This window comes from Tachypleus tridentatus, chromosome 7 (assembly GCF_004210375.1).
Source record: "Tachypleus tridentatus isolate NWPU-2018 chromosome 7, ASM421037v1, whole genome shotgun sequence".
NCBI classification, from domain to species: domain Eukaryota; kingdom Metazoa; phylum Arthropoda; class Merostomata; order Xiphosura; family Limulidae; genus Tachypleus; species Tachypleus tridentatus.
In genome coordinates, this window is record NC_134831.1 from 122,970,806 (window position 1) to 122,994,524 (window position 23,719).

General features: G+C 32.3%; 1 protein-coding gene across 2 annotated transcripts; it reads left to right on the forward strand.

Moving 5' to 3' along the window:
- The first annotated feature begins 3,890 nt into the window (after window positions 1–3,890).
- Window positions 3,891–21,601, forward strand: LOC143256521 (protein ILRUN-like). 2 transcript variants are annotated; one of them, XM_076513860.1, is made up of 6 exons: window positions 3,891–4,242; window positions 9,176–9,330; window positions 12,267–12,464; window positions 14,764–14,889; window positions 17,803–17,960; window positions 19,321–21,601. In XM_076513860.1, exons 1-6 carry the CDS (start codon window positions 4,088–4,090, stop codon window positions 19,408–19,410), a joined length of 882 nt encoding a protein of 293 aa, XP_076369975.1. In that variant the 5' UTR covers window positions 3,891–4,087; the 3' UTR covers window positions 19,411–21,601. The 2 variants fall into 2 exon arrangements, with proteins under 2 accessions (XP_076369975.1, XP_076369976.1); XM_076513861.1 differs by having other exon boundaries at window positions 17,827–17,960.
- The last annotated feature ends 2,118 nt before the right edge of the window (window positions 21,602–23,719 follow it).

Here is a 23,719-nt window from a genome sequence, read left to right on the forward strand (position 1 = left end):
CTCACTATTTACTTTGTAAACTTGTTAGTTTTCATAGTTTGTTTGTTTTGTTTTTGAATTTCGTGCAAAGCTGCATGAGGACTATCTGCGCTAGCCGTCCCTAATTTAGCAGTGTAAGACTACAAGGAAGGAAGCTAGTGATCACCACTCACCGCCAACTTTTGGGCTACTATTTTACCAACGAATAGTTGGATTGAACGTCACATTATAACGCTCCCACGGCTGAAAGGGCGAGCATGTTTGGTGTGATAGAGATTTAGAATGCTTAAACGTAAAAACAAATGAAACTATATTTTATGTTTTAAAAACTAGGCACCGTCATAAATAAGATTAATAAATATACGTTTTATTTTAGAAGTTTTTCTTTGTTTGCACAAAGCTATATAAGGGGCTATCGGTGTTCTGCCCACGACGAGTACAGAAATCCCGTTTCTAGCGTCGTACTCTGAAGCATTGAGGGAAGCTAAAAATATATTATATCACTATCCACTCTTAAACATACGTTTCATTTAAACGTTGTATTGAATATTGTATATCCAAAAATAATTGTAAAACAGAAGTTAAGAGAAATTAAAAGTATATATTTTACCTGCATACAATAAAGATATTAGATACCTTGAAACCCATCTCACTTTTTTTTTCCCATTTCTGATTTATGTCGGCGTAATTAAACTTACCAAAACAAAGATAAATAATTTTAAAATGTGAAGATGAGGAAGAAGAGGAACAATAATTAACCTTCTTCTTACTTCTTAGTAAATTTTCATCTCAAATTTGTTATATTTATGGCAGGTGTTTCAGTATACCCATCGACCTTTATTGCAGCACCATCTATGAGCGGTTAAGTGTAACTCATATAATGCATTTACAGTTTAAATTAAAGTACAGGGAATAGCTTTTGGTATCGAATAGAGTCTATAATCTGGCGCACGAGGTCCTAAAAATCCAGGTTTACACCACATGGAAAACCTACGCTATCTAAACTTTAAGGATAATTTTAAAAAAACATTATTAAGTATAGATTTTTTCCCCAGTATTTGCATCACAAATTTTCAAATAATTTTTAGAACTGTGTTTTGAAATCATGTATTTCAAAACTAATGAAATAAGTAACTCAATAAGCAATTTAAAATGCTGTGATATTAATTATATATATATATATATAAGCTATGCATATGTGAGCAAACTGAACATTATTTTTGACAAATTAGGGATAATTAGTTTACTAAGTTAAGCAGATGTACACCACGTCCATATTATGACCTGGTATATACATATATATCTGAGACCTTATATGATATTTTAAGGTTCAAATTCCTTCAGCAAATAATGCTAACCAATGAATTGATAAAATACAGTACTGTGTAAAAGTGTTAGAGCAAGAGAGAATTGATAACATACAGTACTGTGTAAAAGTGTTAGAGCAAGAGAGAATTAATAAAATACAGTACTGTGTAAAAGTGTTAGAGCAAGAGAATATTTTATCATTATTTCTATTTTATTGGACTACTTCTTCCATGTCATTACATAATGTAAATTACAACACTATGATAATGCTTCACTGTTGATAAGTAAATGAACCAGGGTAAGAATACTTATCATTCTTTATAATTACCACATACTTGTACCAACATACTTGTATATCATAATAATTCTATTTAAATGAACACAGTGATCAAACTTAGGGTTAAGATAACTGTCATGATACACCATGAAGTGTCCAAACTATATAGAAAGAGGCCAGCATTTAGTACCGGTATATGATAGAAGAAATCAATTTAATAGCACTCCACAATGAAACCTTGACTAAAAGAGTGTTCAACACTATACATTAAGTTTTGTTGTCATGCCACGGCCCAAAAAGCGCATATAGTTGTTAGTATAGGAGAAAGTTCACATGAAACTTTATGTGACGCTGGTTGGACTCTCCGAAAAGTTCTCGCAGACTTGAAATGCACACCAAACACTGTCAAGTACACCCTAGATCATGAGACTGAGACAAGTAAATTTGAAGATAGGAAAGTAAGAGGTAGAACACTTAAACTCAATGATACTGATGCTAAGTATTTTTATTTATACAGCCTTCAGGACAGAAGGAAGACTGTTACTGATCTCAAGCATGAGATAAACGACCATGAACCATATGACAGAAAAATATCCAGATCTACAGTATCGTGAAGACTCAACCAGAATGGAATATTTGGTTGTGTATCAGTTAAAAACTTTACTTTGCTTCAATCTGGAAATATCGTCAAGAGACTAAAAACTGAACTGTTGATGATTGGAAAAGGATTTTATGGATGGATGAGTCCAAGTTTAGAATATTTGGTTCAAAGTGTATGTTGTGTGTCCGGAGGAAAACAAAAAGTGAAAGATACTTAACTTAAACCATAGTATCTACCATAAAGCATAGGGAGGCATTGTGATGGGCTTAGGGGGTTGTTGTGCTGAAACAACAGGAGATATTTGTAAAATAGATGGAAGAATAGAACAGTGCAAGTACCGTCAAACACTGATCCGTCACCTTACTTTTCCTCAGAGTGTATTAACTTCACATGGGATAATTCGTTTCTGCTACGTAAACTATGCCTTTATGTTATATATATTTTGATTTGTAGCTTTACTCTTAATGGTATATTAAATGTTCAGGGCCCGGCATGGCCAAGCGTGTTAAGATGTGCGGGTTCGCATCCCCGTCGCGCCAAACATGCTCGCCCTTTCAGCCGTGAGGGTGTTATAATGTTACGGTCAATCCCACTATTCGTTGAAGAGTAGCCCAAGAGTTGGTGGTGGATGATGATGACTAGCTGCCTTCCCTCTAGTCTTACACTGCTAAATTAGGGACGGCTAGCACAGATAGCCCTCATGTAGCTTTGTGCGAATTTCAAAAACCAAAAAAAAACAAACAACATTAAATGTTCAATTTAAGCTAATCTTGATTTTCTATATTGTTATGTATTACATTGGGTGGAATTTAGGTGAACTTCCTCTTTTACATATACACATATTTTCATAAACAGATTATTTGTAATTTGCAATAATGAATTATTAATCCGAGAATAAGTTTCCAATTAAAACTGCATTGAAAACGCAGTTCAAAATAGCACACCTTTCTGAAATGTACCTTGGTATTTACATTATTATAATTTACCATCTATACTCATATTGATGGAATTTTGAGAATCCCCTCCACAGTTTACCTCAGCCCCCCCCCCTCAAACGAAAATATCCTGGCGCCGTTACTGATGAGAATGGACTCAAACACCTAAATCACCAATTTTATGAAGCATATTAAGCTAGAATTGAAACTTATCTGCATAAATAACCGTTACTTTGTAATCGAACAACCAAAACCAAATTATGGATTTGGACGAAACGAGCAGTCCGCTTCGCTTCTTCTTTGTGGGTATTTGCGAATGTTTAATTTTTCAATACCCAAGAGGGTTAGGTGCACAAGACCTCATGAGCAGTCCGATCGGAAACTGTGTCAAGAATCAATTTGGCCGTCTAAAAATACCCAAGCAATTTACTCATGTGCAAAATATACCACTTTGGTGAAAAAAAAAAAAAACACGTAATTTTTAAATAATGAAAAGAAAAGTAGTCAATAAATTTTGAAAAACATATCGTAACGAAGTACAGTTTTAGATTTTGGATATATTTTAAAGCATGTTTTTCTGGTTAAGATGAAGATAAAAGCTAATTCAATCATCTATTGTAACAGACTCATTAGTGAAACAATATCTTCTATTCTCGCCTAACTCGCATTTTATATCGGATACACAATACTTTTCAGACCGTTCCTTAAACTTATATAAAATTATAGATATTTAGTCGCACTAACATTACTGGCGTAAGAGACTCCCTCTATCTGAAAACAATGACAAGGCACAAATTAACAAACAATAATAACAAAAACAAACAAAAAATGTAGCTCACAACGATTCTATACTGTAGTGAATAACGGTTACTCGACAAACACGTTGATATTATATTAACACAATTGTATGAATTTTTTATTTTTATCCCCACACCACCCCTTAATAGATTTAATGTGATATAGCCTCGGATTTAAAAACTCAGCGCAATGGATGTTGACAATGATTTGGATAATAATTTATTGCAACAGTTTAGTTGTCTAAATACAACTGATCGTGATGTTTTAATTTCTCAACTTCAGAAAATACTAGGTAATCAGCTGAACGCGGCAGGTTGTGCTTTCTTCCTGGATATGAATAACTGGTGAGTTAAAAGTTTATAATTTCAACTGCAAAAATCAAAGTGTGATAATCTGATATGAAGGTTCGAACGTTAGCTTCATAATTTCGTAATGTTTTAGTTACTATTAAAAATAGAAACGACAAAGACTTAAGAGTTTTTACTGAGCTAATAAGGTTTTTATTAAATAATAAAATTTGAAGTCGTTAAACTTTCCGAAATTTCGTTAGAAAAAGTGTTTTAAAAAGTGAAATATGGAATCTTGAAATACAAAAGTAAGTTAAACAGTAAATGTGGGAAAATATGATCTAATTTATGTAACAAAAACTAACAGGGGATAAGTCGTATTATGGCATAGCAGTATTTTTCGAATTCTGAGGCCTTAAAGACTTGAGGTCAACATGCAATTCAATGAAAACAAAATGAACTTTGGACTGCCTAGTGAGGTTGAAATTAAAGATTACTTCTTTCTTATAATTTATACAAAATGTAAGCTTAGCTTTAACTTTTAGTGTAGCAGTTTGTGATAACTTCATTTGATTGTTATTTGCTAAGACGTAGGTTATTTATGTTATTTCCACAAATAACTGTTAGGGATGTCAATTATTACTTCTCTGTGATCACCTTTATGCCAGAGATAAACCTTTCAACACAGATGGTACTGATCATTCTGTCTTCACATCTGTTGGGACTGAAAACATGGTCAGTATTGATGAGTGTTTTAATAGTTTTATGGAAATGAGTGGGTGGGGGAATTACAGTAGTGTCATTTGTAATCAAAGTGTTGGTTCTGGAAAATATACCAGTCCAAGAACAATGTAGTAAGCAGAAATGGATCATAAACAAAAGTTTACAAAAACTTAAGGACCTTATGGTACCAAGCAATCTATACATTTTGAGTCTTGTGTCAAATGATGTAACCATCTGTTGCACCAAGATGGTGATGCTTTCAGCTTAATTAAAAGCAGATATATGTAGAACTTCAACTTACTATCAGAAAGTATTACTGCAGTACATTGCACATATATTATATTTAACTGTTCAGAGTTAGTGACCTGCAATGGGGGTAGAGGATTTATTGTTGTTCATCCACTGTAATATAAAGTGAGAAAGATATACAATGCTCCAAGTCTCCATTACAGAAGATGACACTAATAGGAGCTAGTGAAAAATTGTCTTGTTCAAAAGCTCTTGCTGGTAAAATGTTAACTTTTTAGTCGTAGTAGGATACATGTCATATGTTTACTTTAACTCGTATCTGCATCTAGTCTCTAGAGACCACATGCTTGTATCTTTTCCTAAACTTCCAAATGAGTCATTTCTGTATTTCTGAAATTAAACTGCTCTTCTGATTTACAGTTTACAATGTCTTTTGCTTCTATGTGCAATACAAAAACAGAATACTCCTTGATACCAGCAACTAAGCTGTTGTCACATTGTATAATGAACTATAAACACAGACAAGTAAATTTAAATTCTAATCTTTGTGTTCCCCACAAAGTAAATCTCTGGACAGTCTTGTTCCTCCTAACAATCAGTCAAAGCTACAATATGTTGATGTACTGACCGATATCTGATCTAATTTGTGTGACCTAAATCCACTTCGTTACTGTGCACCCTTACAAACCCCAAACTTGCATTCTCTTCTTTGTCATAATTCAGTCTATTTTTTTTGTCTTTTGTTCCTCGAATTCTGTTCCAAATCTGTTTATTTTATCCTATGATTTTACAATTTTATTGGAACTTTTTCATTTTATCCTCAAGTAACAATTGATCTCTTCAAATCTCGTGTATTATGTTTTTGTGAACTTTCATAAAAGCTGTAATATGTTCGAATATGTAACACTGTTCAGATATACCAAATCTTGGCATTTCTTTACTCTTCTAAGCTGTTTCACTACGATTATTGTAAGAGTAATCATGTTACTGATCTTTTATTAACATTTTACTTACCCAAACAAATGTGTATTTGATTAAACTGTTTATATTTATAGATTAACTGCTAATAGAACTAAGCAACTAACTTGATTTTAATCTGTATAATAAATGACCTTTGTGCTTCAATTAACAGCATGTGAAGTAATTGATTAATAAATTGTCTTTGATTATCCTAACTATCAACAAATATAACATGATGTGAGGCATTGCCAGGTGGTTATGGTACTCAACTCGTAATCTGAGGGTTGCGAGTTGCACCAAACATGCTTGCTCTTTCAGTTGTGGGGGTATAATAATGGGATAATCAATCCCACTATTGGTTGGTAAAAGAGTAGCTCAAGAGTTTGCAGTAGGTAGTAATGACTAGCTGCCTTCCCTCTAGTCATACACTCCTAAATTAGGGACGGCTAGTGCAGATAGCCCTTGAGCAACTTTACACGAAATTAAAACAAAACAAACAATATAATGTTTGGGGACAACAATGTATCTATTGGTCCATCTAGACCAGTGGTTCACAACCTTTTTATGCCCTGCACCCCTAAAAAAATTTTAATATATTCCAGCACCCCTCACAGTAATTATTTAAGAATAAAGGTGAAGGTGGCCAAAACAAATGTTATCTCTCACTCCCAAGGGGTGTGAGCACCCATAGTTGAGAATCACTGATCTAGACTGACTTATACTCTAAACTAAACTTATACTGTTAAATAAATAACTTTATAAACCAGCTTTTATTCATTTTTTTTTCTTAAATTCACTTAACTTGCTGCCTCTACAATATATGAAGACAGTCCATTCTAAAGGGTAACTACTGTCTTAGCTGAAGATAATTCTACACTGTAAAAATGTTGGTCTGTGTCCTTTAGTCCTACCATTATAACCATTAAGTTCAAGAAAAATTTGATTTCTCAATACTGTTGATTTTCTTATCTTAAACACCTCTGTTAGGTAACCTCTAATTCTTTTTTTTTTTTTTTTTCAAGAGAAAACCATTTTGGAAATCTTTATCTTTCTGTATATAACAACTTCTCCACCCCAGGCACTGTTCTGGTAGCCTTCCTCTGAACTTTTTAACACTTCAAATCTCTCTCGAAGGTTAGGATCCCAAGACAGACATTGTATTACTGAAATATAGCAAGCAGTATTTATGTACAACCTAGACTACTACAGCAGGTTTATCTCTGGTATTAAAGTACGTTCCTCCAAACTCATTCATGCTTACATTTTACTTGTAGAATTTCCCCAATACAAGTGAATTATTACCTTCAGTACAAATAATGTTTGCATTTATTACATGGAAGGCATTTTACTAACTTCATATATTTGTAGTCCTAGTGTGTGTGTGTGTGTGTGTGTGTACAGTGAGCAGTTATTATGAAGAGTTTCCTTCTTGCAAGGATATCTTTGCAAAGGCTGTTTCACATTGGGTGAGATTTCTTTAAACTTTGATCTATGTGTATATGTATCCTGAACAAGTGTTCTGTAATTATGTACATTTCCAAGTTCTAATGCAGCTAAACCTCTTGTGTATGTACACTGTTTCATAAACAACTTTGTCTATTAAACTACAACAAGTATTTATATCCTAGATGTTTCCTGTGCTTATCCTGCTTGACAGCTACCTCAGTTTATGATGTTTATAGCATGGCTTCAATAGTTGGCATCATTTATTATACTTAAGCCTAACACTTCATTATGTAGAGAGAATTTGCTTTGGATGTTCTTTGGGAACAGAACAATATATTTTAGAATTATTTATTATGGTTATGTGTTTTTAATACAATATATGAATTTCAACTAGCTAGGTCAGTCCTAGCTTAATATTTACCAAGCTAACAGTACAAAATGTGTATAATGGTAAAACAAAACAATAGGCTTATAACAAAATTAACTCTAAATAACCAGTGTGATACAATGTTACTAATAAATTTGATACTTTTTTTTTTTTTTTTTTAATTTTCGTAGTCTTGTAACGTATCATGCTTTTCAAACTTGGAGAAAGTGTGCCTTGAGAATATTATGATTGAATCTACTATTTATTTGACTATCCGTATGTATATTTACTTACCATATTTGAGTTTTGAGGTTGTACATCATATGGAAAATAAGTCCTACAAAGGATTTTGTTCCAGAAATAGTTAATATAATTAGGATTCATGAACATGTAGCAAACAGAATTATCTAAACCTATGTAGAGCAGTGAAATTAACAAACTCTACTGATCAGTCACTCCATTAATGGATTGCATTTGCTTGATCAATTAATACATGCTTCCTCTGCCATTATATGTACATGTTTTTATGGGTGCTATAAGTGGGATTGCCCCCCGCTAGTATAGTGGTATGTCCTACGGATTTACAACACTAAAATCAGGGATTTGATTCCCCTTGGTGGGCTCAGCAGATAGCCTGATGTGGCTTTGCTGTAAGAAAATGCACCCACTATAAGTGGGTGTCTTCACTCTCAAGTCAGTGGTTAAGAATTGTGAATAGGCAGATAGCCTTAGCGACTCTGCCATAACAAAGGTAGGATAAGTGTGATTGGGAATGAAACCCAAGATCCTCGAACCTTTAGCCCCTCTCTTTCTGAATCTGTTTCAAAAGAATAAGAGGTTAAAATGTAATAATTGAAAACCCCAATTTAGATTAATTGGTTTATTTTTGTGACAATCTTTATAATGAAAGTTTAGTTAATTGGTTGTTGAAATAATCAAAACACTAATTTTGATTAGTTTAAGTGACACTGCCCATGGATAGCAACTTTCATATCATAGCTGATTAAATTATCAACTTCCACTCCTATGGTGGTTAAAATTCTTGAAGGTCTCTGTATACAGTAATATATGAAAAGACAAGTTCGTACTTAGTTATTCAACCCATCCATTGAAGTCTCAAACATTTTTTTAGCAGATGCAGACGTGCAGAATATTACATCATTCCTTTTACGTATTTCTTTATTTCTACTTCTTATATTGTGTACTTACTGGAATTAAACTTTTTTCCCTTTCTCTTATAATTAGGAATCTTCAGGCAGCTGCTTGTTCATTTTTTGACATAGATGCACCAGTAGATAAATTACCTTCAATGTCCTTTGTAAGAGATGTCACTATTGGGGAAGGAGAGGCTGTACCTCCCAGCACCAGGTTTATAAAAACTTGGAGAATTCAAAACTCTGGTATTGTATAAACTGTCTAAATTGTTTGTTTATCATCTACTTTACAGAATATTAAATAGATTTTATCATTTCTCGTATATTGCTTTGTTTTAATCAACAAGGTGGTATGTACTTCTTACGTAACAAAGTTAAGTGATCAGCTAGTTTAACATTTATTTCTGATTCTTGTGATCCACTCTAACTAGTTTGATATTTATCAAATTATTTGATCTAGTTGACGTCTGTCTAAATAAAGGAATAAGTAACTTCAGTTTTTGCATAGGTGTGTGTTTGACATTTTAAAGGTAGACCCGCCATTGTCGGGGGATTAGGGTGCTCGACTTGTAATCTTGTGGTTGGGGTTTAAATCCCCATCACACCAAACATTTTTGCTCTTTCAGCTTGAGGGGTATTTATAATGTTAGTCAATCCCACTATTTCTTGGTAAAAGTTAGTGTATTTCAAGAGATGAGAGTGAGTGGTGATGACTAGCTGCTTTTGCACTGCTAAATTAGGGATGGTTAGCACAGATAACCCATATGTGGCTTTGCACAAAATTCAAAAGACAAACAATTATTTATTCCTGAGTATAGTATATATTGTTCATTTTAATGATTTTGTGATGCAAAGTTTGCTGACTAAATATTGTACCACTTGATTATACATCTGCCAGCCATCATATAACTATAACAAGGTACAATATTGAAGGAAAATTCAGTATTGTATATTGCAACCAAATTACAAAGTTTGGACTAAACTTTCATTATATTAGACTACTTGTAAACATTATTTTCTTGAAATGTGCAACATGTTGATATTATGCACATTTTAAAATTAACACTGTGTTGATGCTTTATAAATTTCAATTTTAATGAATTGAATGTGATAGTGCCTTGTAACCATTAACTTGCACATTTGAACTAGTTTATTACTTTTGCTTAAGTTTCACATTTTGTGTTAAAATATTAACAAATCTTATCAATAATATACATATGCAAGTCACTTGCCATTTGTGCATGGTCTAATGGTTAAGGCACTCAACTTCAGATTTGAAGCATTGACAATGAATGTGCTAATTGGTTTTTCAGCTGTGAGGGCAGTATGGTGTGGTGGTCAATTCCACTATTTGTTAGTTTGCAGTAAATGGTGATGAATTTTTTCCAACCCTCTAGCCCATCTCCTAAGTTAAGGATGACTAGTGCAAATACCCCTTGTGTAGCTCAGTGTGAAATTCATAATGAATTGAATCCATAAGTATTTTGAGTGAATTAATTTATTATCTCCTGTTTGAGTTTCCATGATTAAAACCTGTTTATACCCATTTTAAAAGGACAGTCCTGATGTAGGATATACATGTTTTATAATAACTCAAAATTTAAATGGGTTGAAAAATCAAACTTATTTTACTTTTAATTCTTTCAATCTAATCCAGTTAGGTCGAGTTTTGTTTACAGTACATTTAGTTTAACAAGGACTCTTCTTGTCCTTACATACTTTGTGTGTGAACATGACAATAGATGGAATGTGACTTTTTTGACTGATGTGTAGTTTTGATCTTCTTGGACATATTTAGTAATGATATTTAATCAGCTTTTTAAAGTAGATCATCCATTTTACAAGTATGCCCACATTTGTTACATGCAAACATAACGTAAAAATCAAATGCATCATTTATTATTTTCTATTTAGACCATTCCAAGTAATTCAGTGAAAGTTAACTTGTTTTATAATTTACCAGTTAATGGTCCAAAGTGTTTTTTAATAAATATGCTTTATTAGTAAGTAAAAATTGAAATCTAGCATTATCATCATGTGATTTATGGGAAACAAAAAAAAAAAAAAAAAAAAAAGGCTTAATATACCTGCATAATATTTATAGACAAATTACTATTTACCTGCTATTTTTGTTCAATATATAACTAATGTTTTTGTTTTGAATAAGCATAATTGTATATAAAACAATATATGTGAAGTGAAATCTGTACAAATACAGTTGGGGGAAGGACTAGTTTAACCCTGCACGAGTCATCTAGGGTCTCTGCAAATTCCAAATATTTTGTAAACATTGTTGCCAACAGATGGGAGTACACACACAATTTGTTATTTTCAGTATTCAATTATTTTGTTTTAAATTGTTACACTAAGTGGTTAAAACAAAAGTTGTAATACTTACTGTTTTATTTATTAATTAATAAATAAATAAATGAGATTTTGTTTTTGTTTCCAAAATTATGGTTTATTATAATTTAAATATCTTTAATTGTTTATGATGGGGTCTACTTGGACCCTAGAAGAGTGACTATAGAAAATATTTATAGAAGATTATAACAGGATTAATAATGGGTTACATACAAATTGTAAGTATTATTTTGTTTAATTTATGAAGACAAGATGTGCATATGATTACTAAACAAATTAGGAATTATTATTATTATTATTATTATTATTATTATTATTATTAATTTATTTTTAGAAAAGTATTGCTAGTTTCATAACGTGATTTGAAATTTAATGTGGTGTTACATCTCGAACGTTTTGTGGTGTTACATCTTGAACGTTTTGTGGTGTTACATCTCGAACGTTTTGTGGTGTTACATCTCGAACGTTTTGTGGTGTTACATCTCGAACGTTTTGTGGTGTTACATCTCGAACGTTTTGTGGTGTTACATCTCGAACGTTTTGTGGTGTTACATCTCGAACGTTTTGTGGTGTTACATCTCGAACGTTTTGTGGTGTTACATCTCGAACGTTTTGTGGTGTTACATCTCGAACGTTTTGTGGTGTTACATCTCGAACGTTTTGTGGTGTTACATCTCGAACGTTTACATGTGATTTGAAATTTAATGTGGTGTTACATCTCGAACGTTTTGTGGTGTTACATCTCGAACGTTTTGTGGTGTTACATCTCGAACGTTATTTCAGTGTATGAAATAAGATTTTTCTTTATGTGGTAACAGGAAATGAACCATGGCCACCTGGATGTTACCTTAAGTTTACCAGTGGTCATCACTTGGGCTTTCAAGACCAAGCTAAAGTTGAACCCTTGCAACCTACAGAAGCAGCAGACGTGTCCATAGAAATGATGAGTCCAGATAAGCCAGGCATTTACCAAGGTCAATGGAGAATGAGTACAGCAACTGGACAGTATTTTGGAGGTAGGCACATGAAGCTATTATAAAATGACAATGTAATTTTCCATCTTTTTTTTTTTTTTTTTCCCTATTGTCAGTCATGTGATGTTTGTACGCTAAACCTTTTTGAGAAACCTCTCATTTCCTTCCCTTTCTCACTAGTCTTCCCATTCAACATGTACTTATTTCTGAGGTATTTAAATAGTGATTTGTTCACATTTTACTTTAAATTAATGAGAGTAAGTTAATCATATATTTTAGAAACTGAAGTTTTATTAAATGAAATGCCCACTGAAGGTATCCATGGAACATGATTTAAAAAAAAAAAGCAATGAAAAATGCATGATTTTCTTCAAGATTTTTAACATAATTATGAGTATTTTTAGTATAGTTTTTATGTTATTTATTATACAGTGATTTATATTTATTGAATTTGAGTTTGTTAGTTTGTATGTATGAGAAATGTGAAGTCCCTTTGTATCTAGTTTGGTTAGGATATTGCCTAAATACATAAACTGAGTTAAAAACTTTCATTTTTATTGAAGGTATTAAAAATATCTAAACTTTAAGTGATGGCCCAGCTGTGAGTTACATCCAACTCTCAGACTTTTTATCTGGGACATTTATTCCTTACTAACCATGTTAAATTTATGCATGACAAAAATTAACTCCAAAATAAATTGTATTTGGAAAATCTATTGCATTAAGACATTTTAAATACAAGTAACAGATTTATAGTAATCTCCAGTGTTTTCCATGAACTGTAATTCATCCTTTTTTAGTTAAAATTCTCTACCGGTTGGATGTTGGTTAAAACTAAAATTCAAACCTTGATTCTGAAAGAAGGGACACCTTGTAAATTTGCATTGCTTGTATTACATGTAAAACTGCTAAGACAGTAAAACTTGTCTGAGGCGGAATTGCACGGGACCAAGTAAAATTTCTGGCTTGAGCAGGTTTTCTGGCTTAGACAGTGAACATGTATTTTCTTTTATTATATATAAATTTTGAGTGAAACATTATACTTACTTGACTCAAGGGAAGTAAGATGTCCTGTGATTTTAAAGTTGTTACACTATCTGTGCTATATTTATTATAATAAGAACAAAAATAGACATTCAAAATATACGTAAGTACACAAAATCTTAATTAAATTTATTTAAAGGAAGTGTCCAATTTCAACTGTTTAGTTTTTTAGTAGGCTTTCTCATGTAGTTAAAGTGCCAATTCTACGGCCTTTTCATGAATTTCATTTTCCTCCATTTTTTTTACATACAATTTGATAGCATTAATATAACTTAACACTTGTGATGAAGTAGGAATTTCTATTTCCTCCTATATTTTCCATTTTGTTCATCTTCTGAATGTCTAACACTGTTACCATCTTGTGATTCTCTTGCAGATTTTAAATCAATATCATAAGTTTCTGTTAAAACATTCTTATCAACGTTTACAAAACTTTCCATTATCACAGAATCATCTACATCAATCTTCTCAGAGTTTGAATTTCACTAGAATTGTCATAACAAACAACTTTTCCACAATCTCTGCCATTATTAAGAATAAATCCACAGTTTCAAAAGCAGTTTAGTATGCATTCATCTCTTTACGTATTTGATTGAATGACTTAAAAAATGTAATTGCATCGGACATGTCAATTTTCACGGTCATTTCAGATGCTCTCTTACAGTGATCCATGTTTGCAATAATATGCTGAAGCATCAATTTTCTATGTTTCAATTTCATACACTGTATAATTCCATTATTTAGTTGCTGTGGAACGGAAGTTTTACGTGGAGATAGAAAGATTAAACAAACATTTGAAGGTTGAACTTTTGGATGAACAAGTAGAATATTCCTATTTTCTTGTTCCATTCTTTTGTTTAATTTAACTGCAAAAATAATGATGGCATAAGAAAATAACAGAATGTATTTAACCAATACTTACTGCAACAAAATGTCCATAAATTTATTAATATTTACACAAATTATTAATTAAATAAAAAATTAATATTTGATCAAAAACTTTTTATGCCTTGCTCAGATTCTAATCCTTCCTGTTGATAGATGAGTTAGGTGAAAGATGGCTTTCCGTTGGCATTATGCAGGTTCTGACGTGTAGAGGGCTTTTTATAAAAGAAATCTTAAGATAATGCTGCAAAATTTTTATTTCTGGTTTGTACAGGTTTTTGCCCAATGCAGTTTCTGGCTTACGGGTTTTACTGTATATTGATAGTTTCACATGAACTTCTTAATTTGAAATTTCAGTTTAATATTAAACAAAACATTGTTTAATTAAATAATTTTGCACATTTTCTTGCAGAAGTGATTTGGGTTATACTTACTGTAGCAGAGGGAGGAATCCTCAGTCTAACCCAACAAATGGATGCATTCTGTCATCTTGGTCAGGCTTCGTGGAGTGTTCCAATTCCAACCAATCCATTCTCTAGTATGTAATTTTCTGTTATGTGATTTAGTGTATATACATCTGCTTTTTATATATGAAAGTGCATGTTTAAGGACACAGATCTTTTGTTCTTTAACTTTATCTGAACAATTAGCATAACTTGTTTCTCTAGATCTCTTTCTATTACTGTTTTTGTAACATATTAAGTAACATACCTAACTTATTTGAAACTTTTTTAAAATCCTGAGCATGTTTGGAAGCACCTGTCTTGTTTCTGGATGTAAGCAACTTGATTTGGACAGCAAAGGTGGACTTGAGACTGCTTTCATTCCTCAAGAAAGACTATATATATAAAAATCCTACTTCATACTTTAGTCTGTATCTCTCTGAAGGTTGCAGTTAAAGATTTTTTCATCTGTGTGGGTGATGTGGTTACTATTTGTTGCAGCTGAGACTAGTATTTCAAGATGCAGGCTTCATGTTGAAGTCTGGAAAGTGCAGACTTGTGCAGGATGAAATTCAATTTCTTGAACGAATAGTTAGTGGAGTCTGAGTTATTTTATTGTACTGATGGTCACAGTGGTTCACAACTGGTTTTTAACTTCTAATAAATATGAAATTTGTGATTTAATGTAATACTTTAAAGAGCTACACAGTTTTTTTATCACTGACTAAGTTTTAATGTATACTTTCTATGGATATTGAAATATGAAGAGGAAGGTATATTCCAATTCTTGAATTGTGCCTTGTTGAACATTGGTTCTGGCTTACCTTTTGTTATTATTATCCATTAATCTTTCATGCTGATTTCAATGGTAGTGAGATTGGTGCAGTGTTGTCAGTATGTGAAGGTATAGAAATAACTGATCTGGTATGGAAGTTGTATGCGGTTTCTCCTACAAGTGACTGTATTAGTAAAGGATAGCCAGAGCAGTAGGGTTAAACAGTTTTGAATAACTCATTCTTTTACAAAATGTGTTACTTGTTTTGCTATTTCAGTCCATTATATAAATATAAAAATATCTGGCTATGGGAACACTTGTCCTATGACCCATATGATATATGTATACTTTACTGTAAATGTAGGGTGGCACACTATACTGTAATATGAACTAAGATGTAGTAACTAAAATGTGAAGCAACTAGTGAATTTCTGAGCTCTGAGGCAAGAAATGCGTATAGGTTTTGGATATTGGTAGAATCGGAGTGTGTTACATGCATGTTAAGTAATGAAATTTGCTGACTCGTTAAATGTTGGCATGGGCTGGTGTAGTGGAGAGTCTGATTTACTACTGTAACTGTATGGGCCTAGTACCATATGAATCTGTGTTGTCGAGGTGAGTGTATTCTCCATGACTTTGTGAATAAAGGAAGACCTTGCACAATGTTGTACCTATCCAGAAAACATTTTCCAGGATCAGGTCAAGTCATCTTGAAATAGGTTTTGATATTTAGCCTTATTGCTTGCCAGACAATCTAACTTGTGTTTATTGACAAGTTTTCAATCCTGATTTGTTCCATAATTCTATTGAACCACCTGGTAGCCTGAAAGACTTCATTCCAACCTGCCAGCATGAAGTAACGTTGCAAGTGCTGGTGTATAGTTAAAGTGTTTTGTCTGATCAAAGTAAAAGACTGAGACTGAGCTAATTAGTCATAGGACTTAACAAATCAGTTGAACCCTATTGTTTCTATTGGGAGTTGTGCAGCAGTGCTCATGTTGAAGTTGATATAGCTACTAATTTTTCCCTTTTTGTATTTGCATCCAAGTACTTTTGGTTTTTTTTGTACCAGTCTGTGTGTATTTATGACGTTTTTTGTTAACTGAATATTGAAATGTCTTGAACATGTGCTTATTCTTTTACACATGCTACAACTTAAGTTTCCAGCTGGAACATGTGTATTTTATGTGAACTTGTAGAAAGTTTTTGCTTGTTCAAATAATTAAGGCAGCATCTACTACCAACTAGCTTGAAGTGTTAGAATTCAATGTACTCTAGTACCACATTTAAGTAAGGATTTTGTTGACATCTAAAAGTGGGATATCACTGGCCTAGATTGCTTTTATCACTTGCTTCCATTTCTCTCTCTTCTTGACCTTTCAATGACTTGTGTCCATTCTGATGTCGATGAAAGTTCCAACATGAATTTTAAGCTAGCCAATAAGTAAAATGCACTATGTGTCACTGGTATTTGTTCACCTTTGTTCTTTCTATGGTGTCAGCATTTGACTTGTTCTCTACATAACATTTCCAAACCTGTATTCTGTAGATACTTTAGACTTGGATGATGGTGTACTTGAATACCACATTTAAATATGTAATATAAGATATCAATTTTGTATTTGGGTGTTTACAGTTTCATTTTACACCATTATTAGTATGTGGAAATGCTTTGTCACCATTACATGAGGTAGCAAGTATAGAAGATGGATTTTTATCCAGTGAAATGCATATCTTTAATATATAGGTTTTTCACAACTAAAGTTAGTCTGTAGATTATGTAAGTATTTAAATATAACAAGTCTTGATGTATAAAAGTTATTCTTGGGCATCAACTTAGAGTTTTGTTTCGAGAAGAAACAGAATGAAATTAGAAGTATTTCTTGTATAAGATGGAACTATTTGAGGTAATGTTCCAGTGATGCGTTGGAAAAAGAAGTTGTTCTGCTTTGTTATTCTCTTTGAAACTATCTTAGTTTTTTAGTGGATGATAATATAGGTCAAAGGTTATGTCACTGTTAAATTATTGTAATTAATAGCACTTGCATTCTTCTCGGAAGTAAGAAATTACACTATTTTTAGTAAGTGTGATAATTTCAGTCCTGTTTATCTGTAATTAGAATATTTAATTTCAAGTGTTCTTGTGTTTAAAAGCATTTGATGTTTCAATATGAAATCCAAAATGTTTATAGTAATGAAACTGAACTAAAGTAAGCTTTTGTAACTTCTCTTGTCTCGTCATCTCAACATCCCATAGATAGGGAATCTTTTCCAGCACATGTCGATGAACATTCAGTCAATTCTTCTAGTTTGGCATCGTCACCAACAAAGTTCATGTACAGCTGCTCGACCAGTCTCCCATCATCTCCTGTCAGAACTGCACTACTTGAAGTAGGTCACTTTGCTTTTGTTCAGTTTGAATTATGTTATTGTTTTAATACAGCTTGCAACTTCAAGATGTATACATTAAAAAAATAAATTTTACAAAAATATTTTTTACTTTAATGTATTTTTACAATGTTTGATTTGTGTACTAGATACTCCTAATGTATATGATACAGTAAGTTGAATATGTTTTATAAGTGTATTCATTATCGCATGCACAGTATCATTTTATAATACTTTTAAAAACCCATCTGGTTAATAGTCATTGTTACAGTAAATGGTATAAAGAAAGATTTTATCAGTCTTCTTCATGACTCAATTCTTGGACCCCTCTTGGTCATTATTTGTGTAATGTATTTATTTTTAATACATCCAAGCAACACTTTTGGTATTGTGAACCATGTATTCTCTGTAGCCTGACTTCCTAACAATGATTGCCTGGTTCTAAATATTAGTAAGTCTCAATACATTGTTATATCTGGAAAATGTACATTTCACTATTTTTAATGAATTTCCTCTGTCCAGATTCACTTTCCTCTGTCCAGATTCACTTGATGAAGTTCTGGGAGAGACTATTCAATAACAAAGAAATCTTGGATTAGGATGAACACACTGTAATAACTTCTAATAAGCTTGTGAGATTGGTCTATGTTGTGATGAGGCATAGGAGGTTTCTTCCAAGACTTTGTGTCCTGTCAGATCTATTATGTCACTTTAGTTAGGCAAATCCCTTCTTGTTTAATATGCTTCACTTTGAGTTGAGACAGAAGCAGGTCTTAAGATTCATACTAAACCTTCCTCGCTGCACATCTGTTTCTAACATATTCAAGGAATGTGGCCTTTGTCATCTCTGTTTCTAAAAGTGTCAGCATTTTGTAATCCTAATCTTGACTTGTTAATTTTTTTTTTTCCCAGTGAAAGGATTCATTCCTTAAGTCACTACAATCTGTTTTATTGTCCATGAAGAACTTGTGTTAAGTGTTTTTATTAATTTGCTCTTGTCACTTTAAATAATTTTAAATTTAGGTTATTGCTATACACACAGTATAAAGTCATCTAAATTCCAGTGGATAACTTTTCAAAAACTTTTATTTTAAACATTGCATAAATTCATTTATTTGTAATTAGTTATCAAAGTGTTTTAATGAAATATTAAACAGCTGAGGAAAAACTATATTTCTCATTGCATCATCTACCAAGATTAAGTGCATAAAATTATAATCTTTCAAATGACGTAGTTATTGTTAGGTTAGAAGTTGTTACCTTCCTTTTTTTAAATGTGTGCTTTCTATTTTCAATGCACCCGTATATATTCAAGTACTGTAAACCTTTTAACCTTAATTTGGTCATTTATATTTGTTTTTAGGCACCCACAGTGCCCCAACTTTCTTCGTCCCTACCATCGTCTCATGTGCACAACAGGAATGAAAATTTCCCAGAAGATATGATAATTTAACTAAAATAATTAAACTATTTTATGATGTATCCATGTTTTAATATAACATGAATACGTGTGTGTGGCTATGTTTTATAATCTGTGTAATGAATATAGCAGTTTTTGTTGGAAAATTTCTTTTTAAGGTTATTGTGTTCATTTTCTTTTTAACCATTTATGTTTTAAAAGGTTTTGTGTATGCTGCAATAAATAGGACAGATAAAGCTATAATAATGTATGATCGTAAATGTGAAAGGAAAATTTAAAGACGATAAAACATTTTTGCCCATTTACCATCATATATATATAACATATGAAATTGGAAAACGCAGTACACATTAGTATTTTAAAGTGAAGTCCAGTTTAAACAATTAATGGTTTGCCATTCTAGCTAAGGTATCATATGTGGGTGATTTGAAACTTAGCCTTTTATCTCGTGTTTTCAAAACGTATATTAAATTCTTTTAACCGTATGTCAGTTTTACTTGTACTGTATACTTTCAAAGGAACTAATTAGTACAAAAATCATTTTTATTTTACAAAAGTGACTTTATGTTGTTGTATAGGAGTTTTTATTTAATAATGAACCTTTTCCTTCCTTCAAGATTATATATTCTGAAGCTGAAATATTGTACTACTTTAGTAACTTTGATTAACAGAATTGTGGTGATAATTATTAAAATTCATATAATTTTTAATTATGCAGTACCTCTGCTTGTGTTCATAGAAGGCAGAAAATGCAAATGTAGTAATGGATTATTGTTTTAAATGGAATGTTTTGTAAAACAAAAAAAGTCTACACTCTACTAAGCCTTGTTTCAAATGGTAAGGGTGTTTATTAATAGCTATTAACTTTTGAGAATAACATAATTCATGTACTTTCTGTTTTATTTGCATTATGAAAACAATACATGTAAAGATAAATGTAGATTTTGAATAGCATTTTTATTAGGTGTTCTAAATTTAGTTTCATGATAAAATTATTTTGACTTTGCTTAGTGTATTGCATTACATTTGTAACATATCTGTAAACTATACTACTTGATAAATTCAGTTTAAAGTTTCTTTATACATAATGCTGATTATAATTGTTCATTCTCTAAAATACTTTATCTTGGGTTTTTGGGTTTTTTCTAAAATAAATTCAACAGAATCTAAGCTAGAAAACAAGATGGACTGCTACCTTTGTAATACTGTAAAACCTTTTTATATAACAAAACTATCATTCAAATTTTCTATGTGATGTTGGAGTTAATTGGAACAGTAGTAGTATCTTTATAGATATTGTAACTTGTGAACCACAGTACACTTGTTAGAATATTTCAGAATTGTAATGAGTGAATGCTGATTTTGGTGCCACATAAAATGCACAGTTGTACAGTGTATTTAAAATGTGATTCTGATCTTTTACTGTACAGGATGAGTTTGTGATACTAGTTTTTAAAACTTAATAAAGCAACTTTAAATTTCCCAAATTATTATTATTATTATTATTATTATTCCACTAAATATAGATCCTTTTATTTAATACTGCATTGTGGATATGTTTAATACTAAGTAATTTTTCTACATTTCTAAAGTGTTTTAAACCCCCTCCCCATAAGAACTCATCTGAACATTTTTCCATTTCAAAAAAAAAAAATCATTTCTGTTCCTCCAATAGCAACTATTGAAGTTTGAAATACTTGAAGTATGCAAACTTTTTGTATCAAATACCTTTTGGTAAATGTAATTATGTGCTACTGCATTACAAAACAACGAAATGAATGTGACTTTACTAACTAAACAGTTTTGAACATGTTATTTATTTTAAGCTATAACAAAGTACCATTGATAGTGATATCCTTAAAAGTTTTGCTTTAACACAGGAGGCTATAGAGAAGACAAGATGATTGATTTGTACTAGCACATTAGTAGCAGGAACTAAGTATAAAATTCAGCTATTTTATATATATTTCTAAGTAAAATAATGATTAGTAATTAATAATGAGACTTGATTGACTGTGTGGGCTACTGTTCGGGAAAAAAACATTTTTGCTCATTTAATTAGGATTTTTATTCACATATTTAATGTAATAAATCTTCACCTATTTTACATGGTTGAAGCAAGGTGTGTAAGCTTGATTTATTCTTAAATCATATAAACGTTTGAAAGTTATGATTTTTTACATCATTTTATTTATTAAAAATATTTATGGCTTAAACAATTTGACATGTTTTGAAGTTTGTTTGTTTTGTTTTGGGTGGGAGAATACTGTGACTTGGATTTTTCCTGCCTGTAATTTAGTATTTTTATGTACGATTTTTGCGGTATTACTTCAAATCATTATAATTAAACCAATGTCTGTGTTGTAAACTGGAGAGCAGTTAGGATATAAAAGATGTCTAAGCATTTATTGCTCACAGAGAAAACTCAGTTTCAGCAAAGGCAACTGCAGAGTCCCTTTCTAATATTGACTGTAATTATGCATTTTTGACCTCAACATCATGCTAAAACACAAGTTGCTAGTGCCTTTTATATTGTTGGAACCGACATATGTGCTTTTAGTCCAAGAGCTAATCTTGAACCAAATGGTTCTGTCTTCTCAGCTGTACAACTGAATTCAGGAATGGGCCCCAAAGAGTCAGTGTTTCACCTGTGATAGTGTTGTTGATGAAGTATTCATTGGATTCAACATTGCTCATTGGTTACCAGTGTGACAATAAAATCAAACTGATAAAAGTATTACTTCTCCCTTTCATGATCCAATGAGAGCTTATGATCTAAAAAGTGATCCGAGTGATTCAGGTTGGATAGTGCACAGATATCCACTTTTGTTTTGTTTTTTTAAGATGTCCATTTTGTCTTTGGATCTATACAATTTTATAAAGTCTCTCTGAATTAAAAAAGGCACTTTTACCAAGTAATGGCCTAAACAGTGGCCATCTTTTTTGCAAGTGATTCTCTGCAATCTCAAAAATTACTAAATCCAAGGACTGTCCTGTAGTGAATGTACGTTGGTTGAGGAATGTGTTTCTTAACAATAGCTTGTACACCTGCTTTGAGATCTGCCGTGAAAAAATTTAGGAGACCCTATGAAAGCCTGTGTATTTTTTGTAACAATTTTGGATAAATGGATATTTAATCTCAATATTAACAATACTGAGAGATTAAAGTAATATAACTAAACAATTAAAACTGAAGAAAAGACTTTTCTAGATCTTCTGTAAATGTAATTCTACAAAAATGCATATTCTAACTGAGGAAAAAGTTAAGATACTTCCATATTTATACCCACATAAAATGGCTCAACTCACACATAGGTGTATTACACTAGGTGCACGTGATTAGAAGATTATTACTCAGCATTGTGTCGGAGGCTTGCCCTATTTAAACCTCGGACATTTAGTTTGGTGTGCTCCTGACTGTTGAAGTGAGAGTGAGCACCATGGTGAGAGCAAAGGAGCTGTCTGAGGCCTTCAGAAAGAAACTTGTAGCAGCTTATGAGTCTGATAAGGGATTTAAAACGATCTCAAAAGATTTTAAAATCAGCCATTCCACTGTCTGGAAAATAGTCAACAAGTGGAGGGCTTTCAAAACAACTGCCAACATGCCCAGGTCTGGTCGTCCAAGCAAGTTCACCCCAAGAGCAGACTGCAAGATGCTAAAAGAGGTGTCCAAAAAACTCTAAAATGTCATCATGGGACCTACAGCAGGATCTGGCTACTGTTGATGTGAAAGTGCATGCCTCTACAATCAGAAAGAGATTGCACAAGTTTAACTTGCATGGGAGGTGTGCAAGGAGGAAACCTTTGCTCTCTAAGAGAAACATCAAGGCCAGACTGAAGTTTGCCAGAGAGAATGTAGACAAAGACCAGGACTTCTAGAATAATGTTCTTTGGACAGATGAGTCCAAAATTGAAGTATTTGGACACCAGAACAGAGGACATGTTTGGCATAAACCAAATGCAGCATTCCAGGAAAAGAACCTCATATCAACTGTGAAGCATGGAGGTAGAAGTGTCATGGTCTGGGGCTGCTTTGCTGTAGCAAGACCTGGACAGCTTACAATCATAGAATCCACCATGAATTCTACTGTGTATCAAAAGGTGCTTGAGGATCATGTGAGACCATCTGTAAGAAAATTAAAGCTGAAGCAGAACTGCATCCTGCAACACGACAATGACCCAAAACATACCAGTAAATCCATCAAGGACTGGCTGAAAACTAAGAAATGGAGAGTCCTGGAATAGCAGAGTTAAAGCCCAGACCTTAATCTCATTGAGATGCTGTGGGGTGACTTGAAACGGGCTGTACATGCAAGAAACCCCTCAAACATCTCGCAGCTGA

Coding starts and splice junctions, on each gene's coding strand:
- LOC143256521 (XM_076513860.1), top strand. CDS start 4,088: ATGGATGTTGACAATGATTTGGATAATAATTTATTGCAACAGTTTAGT. Junction 4,243..9,175: donor TTCCTGGATATGAATAACTG/GTGAGTTAAAAG, acceptor TCTTATAATTAG/GAATCTTCAGGCAGCTGCTT. Junction 9,331..12,266: donor TTGGAGAATTCAAAACTCTG/GTATTGTATAAA, acceptor ATGTGGTAACAG/GAAATGAACCATGGCCACCT.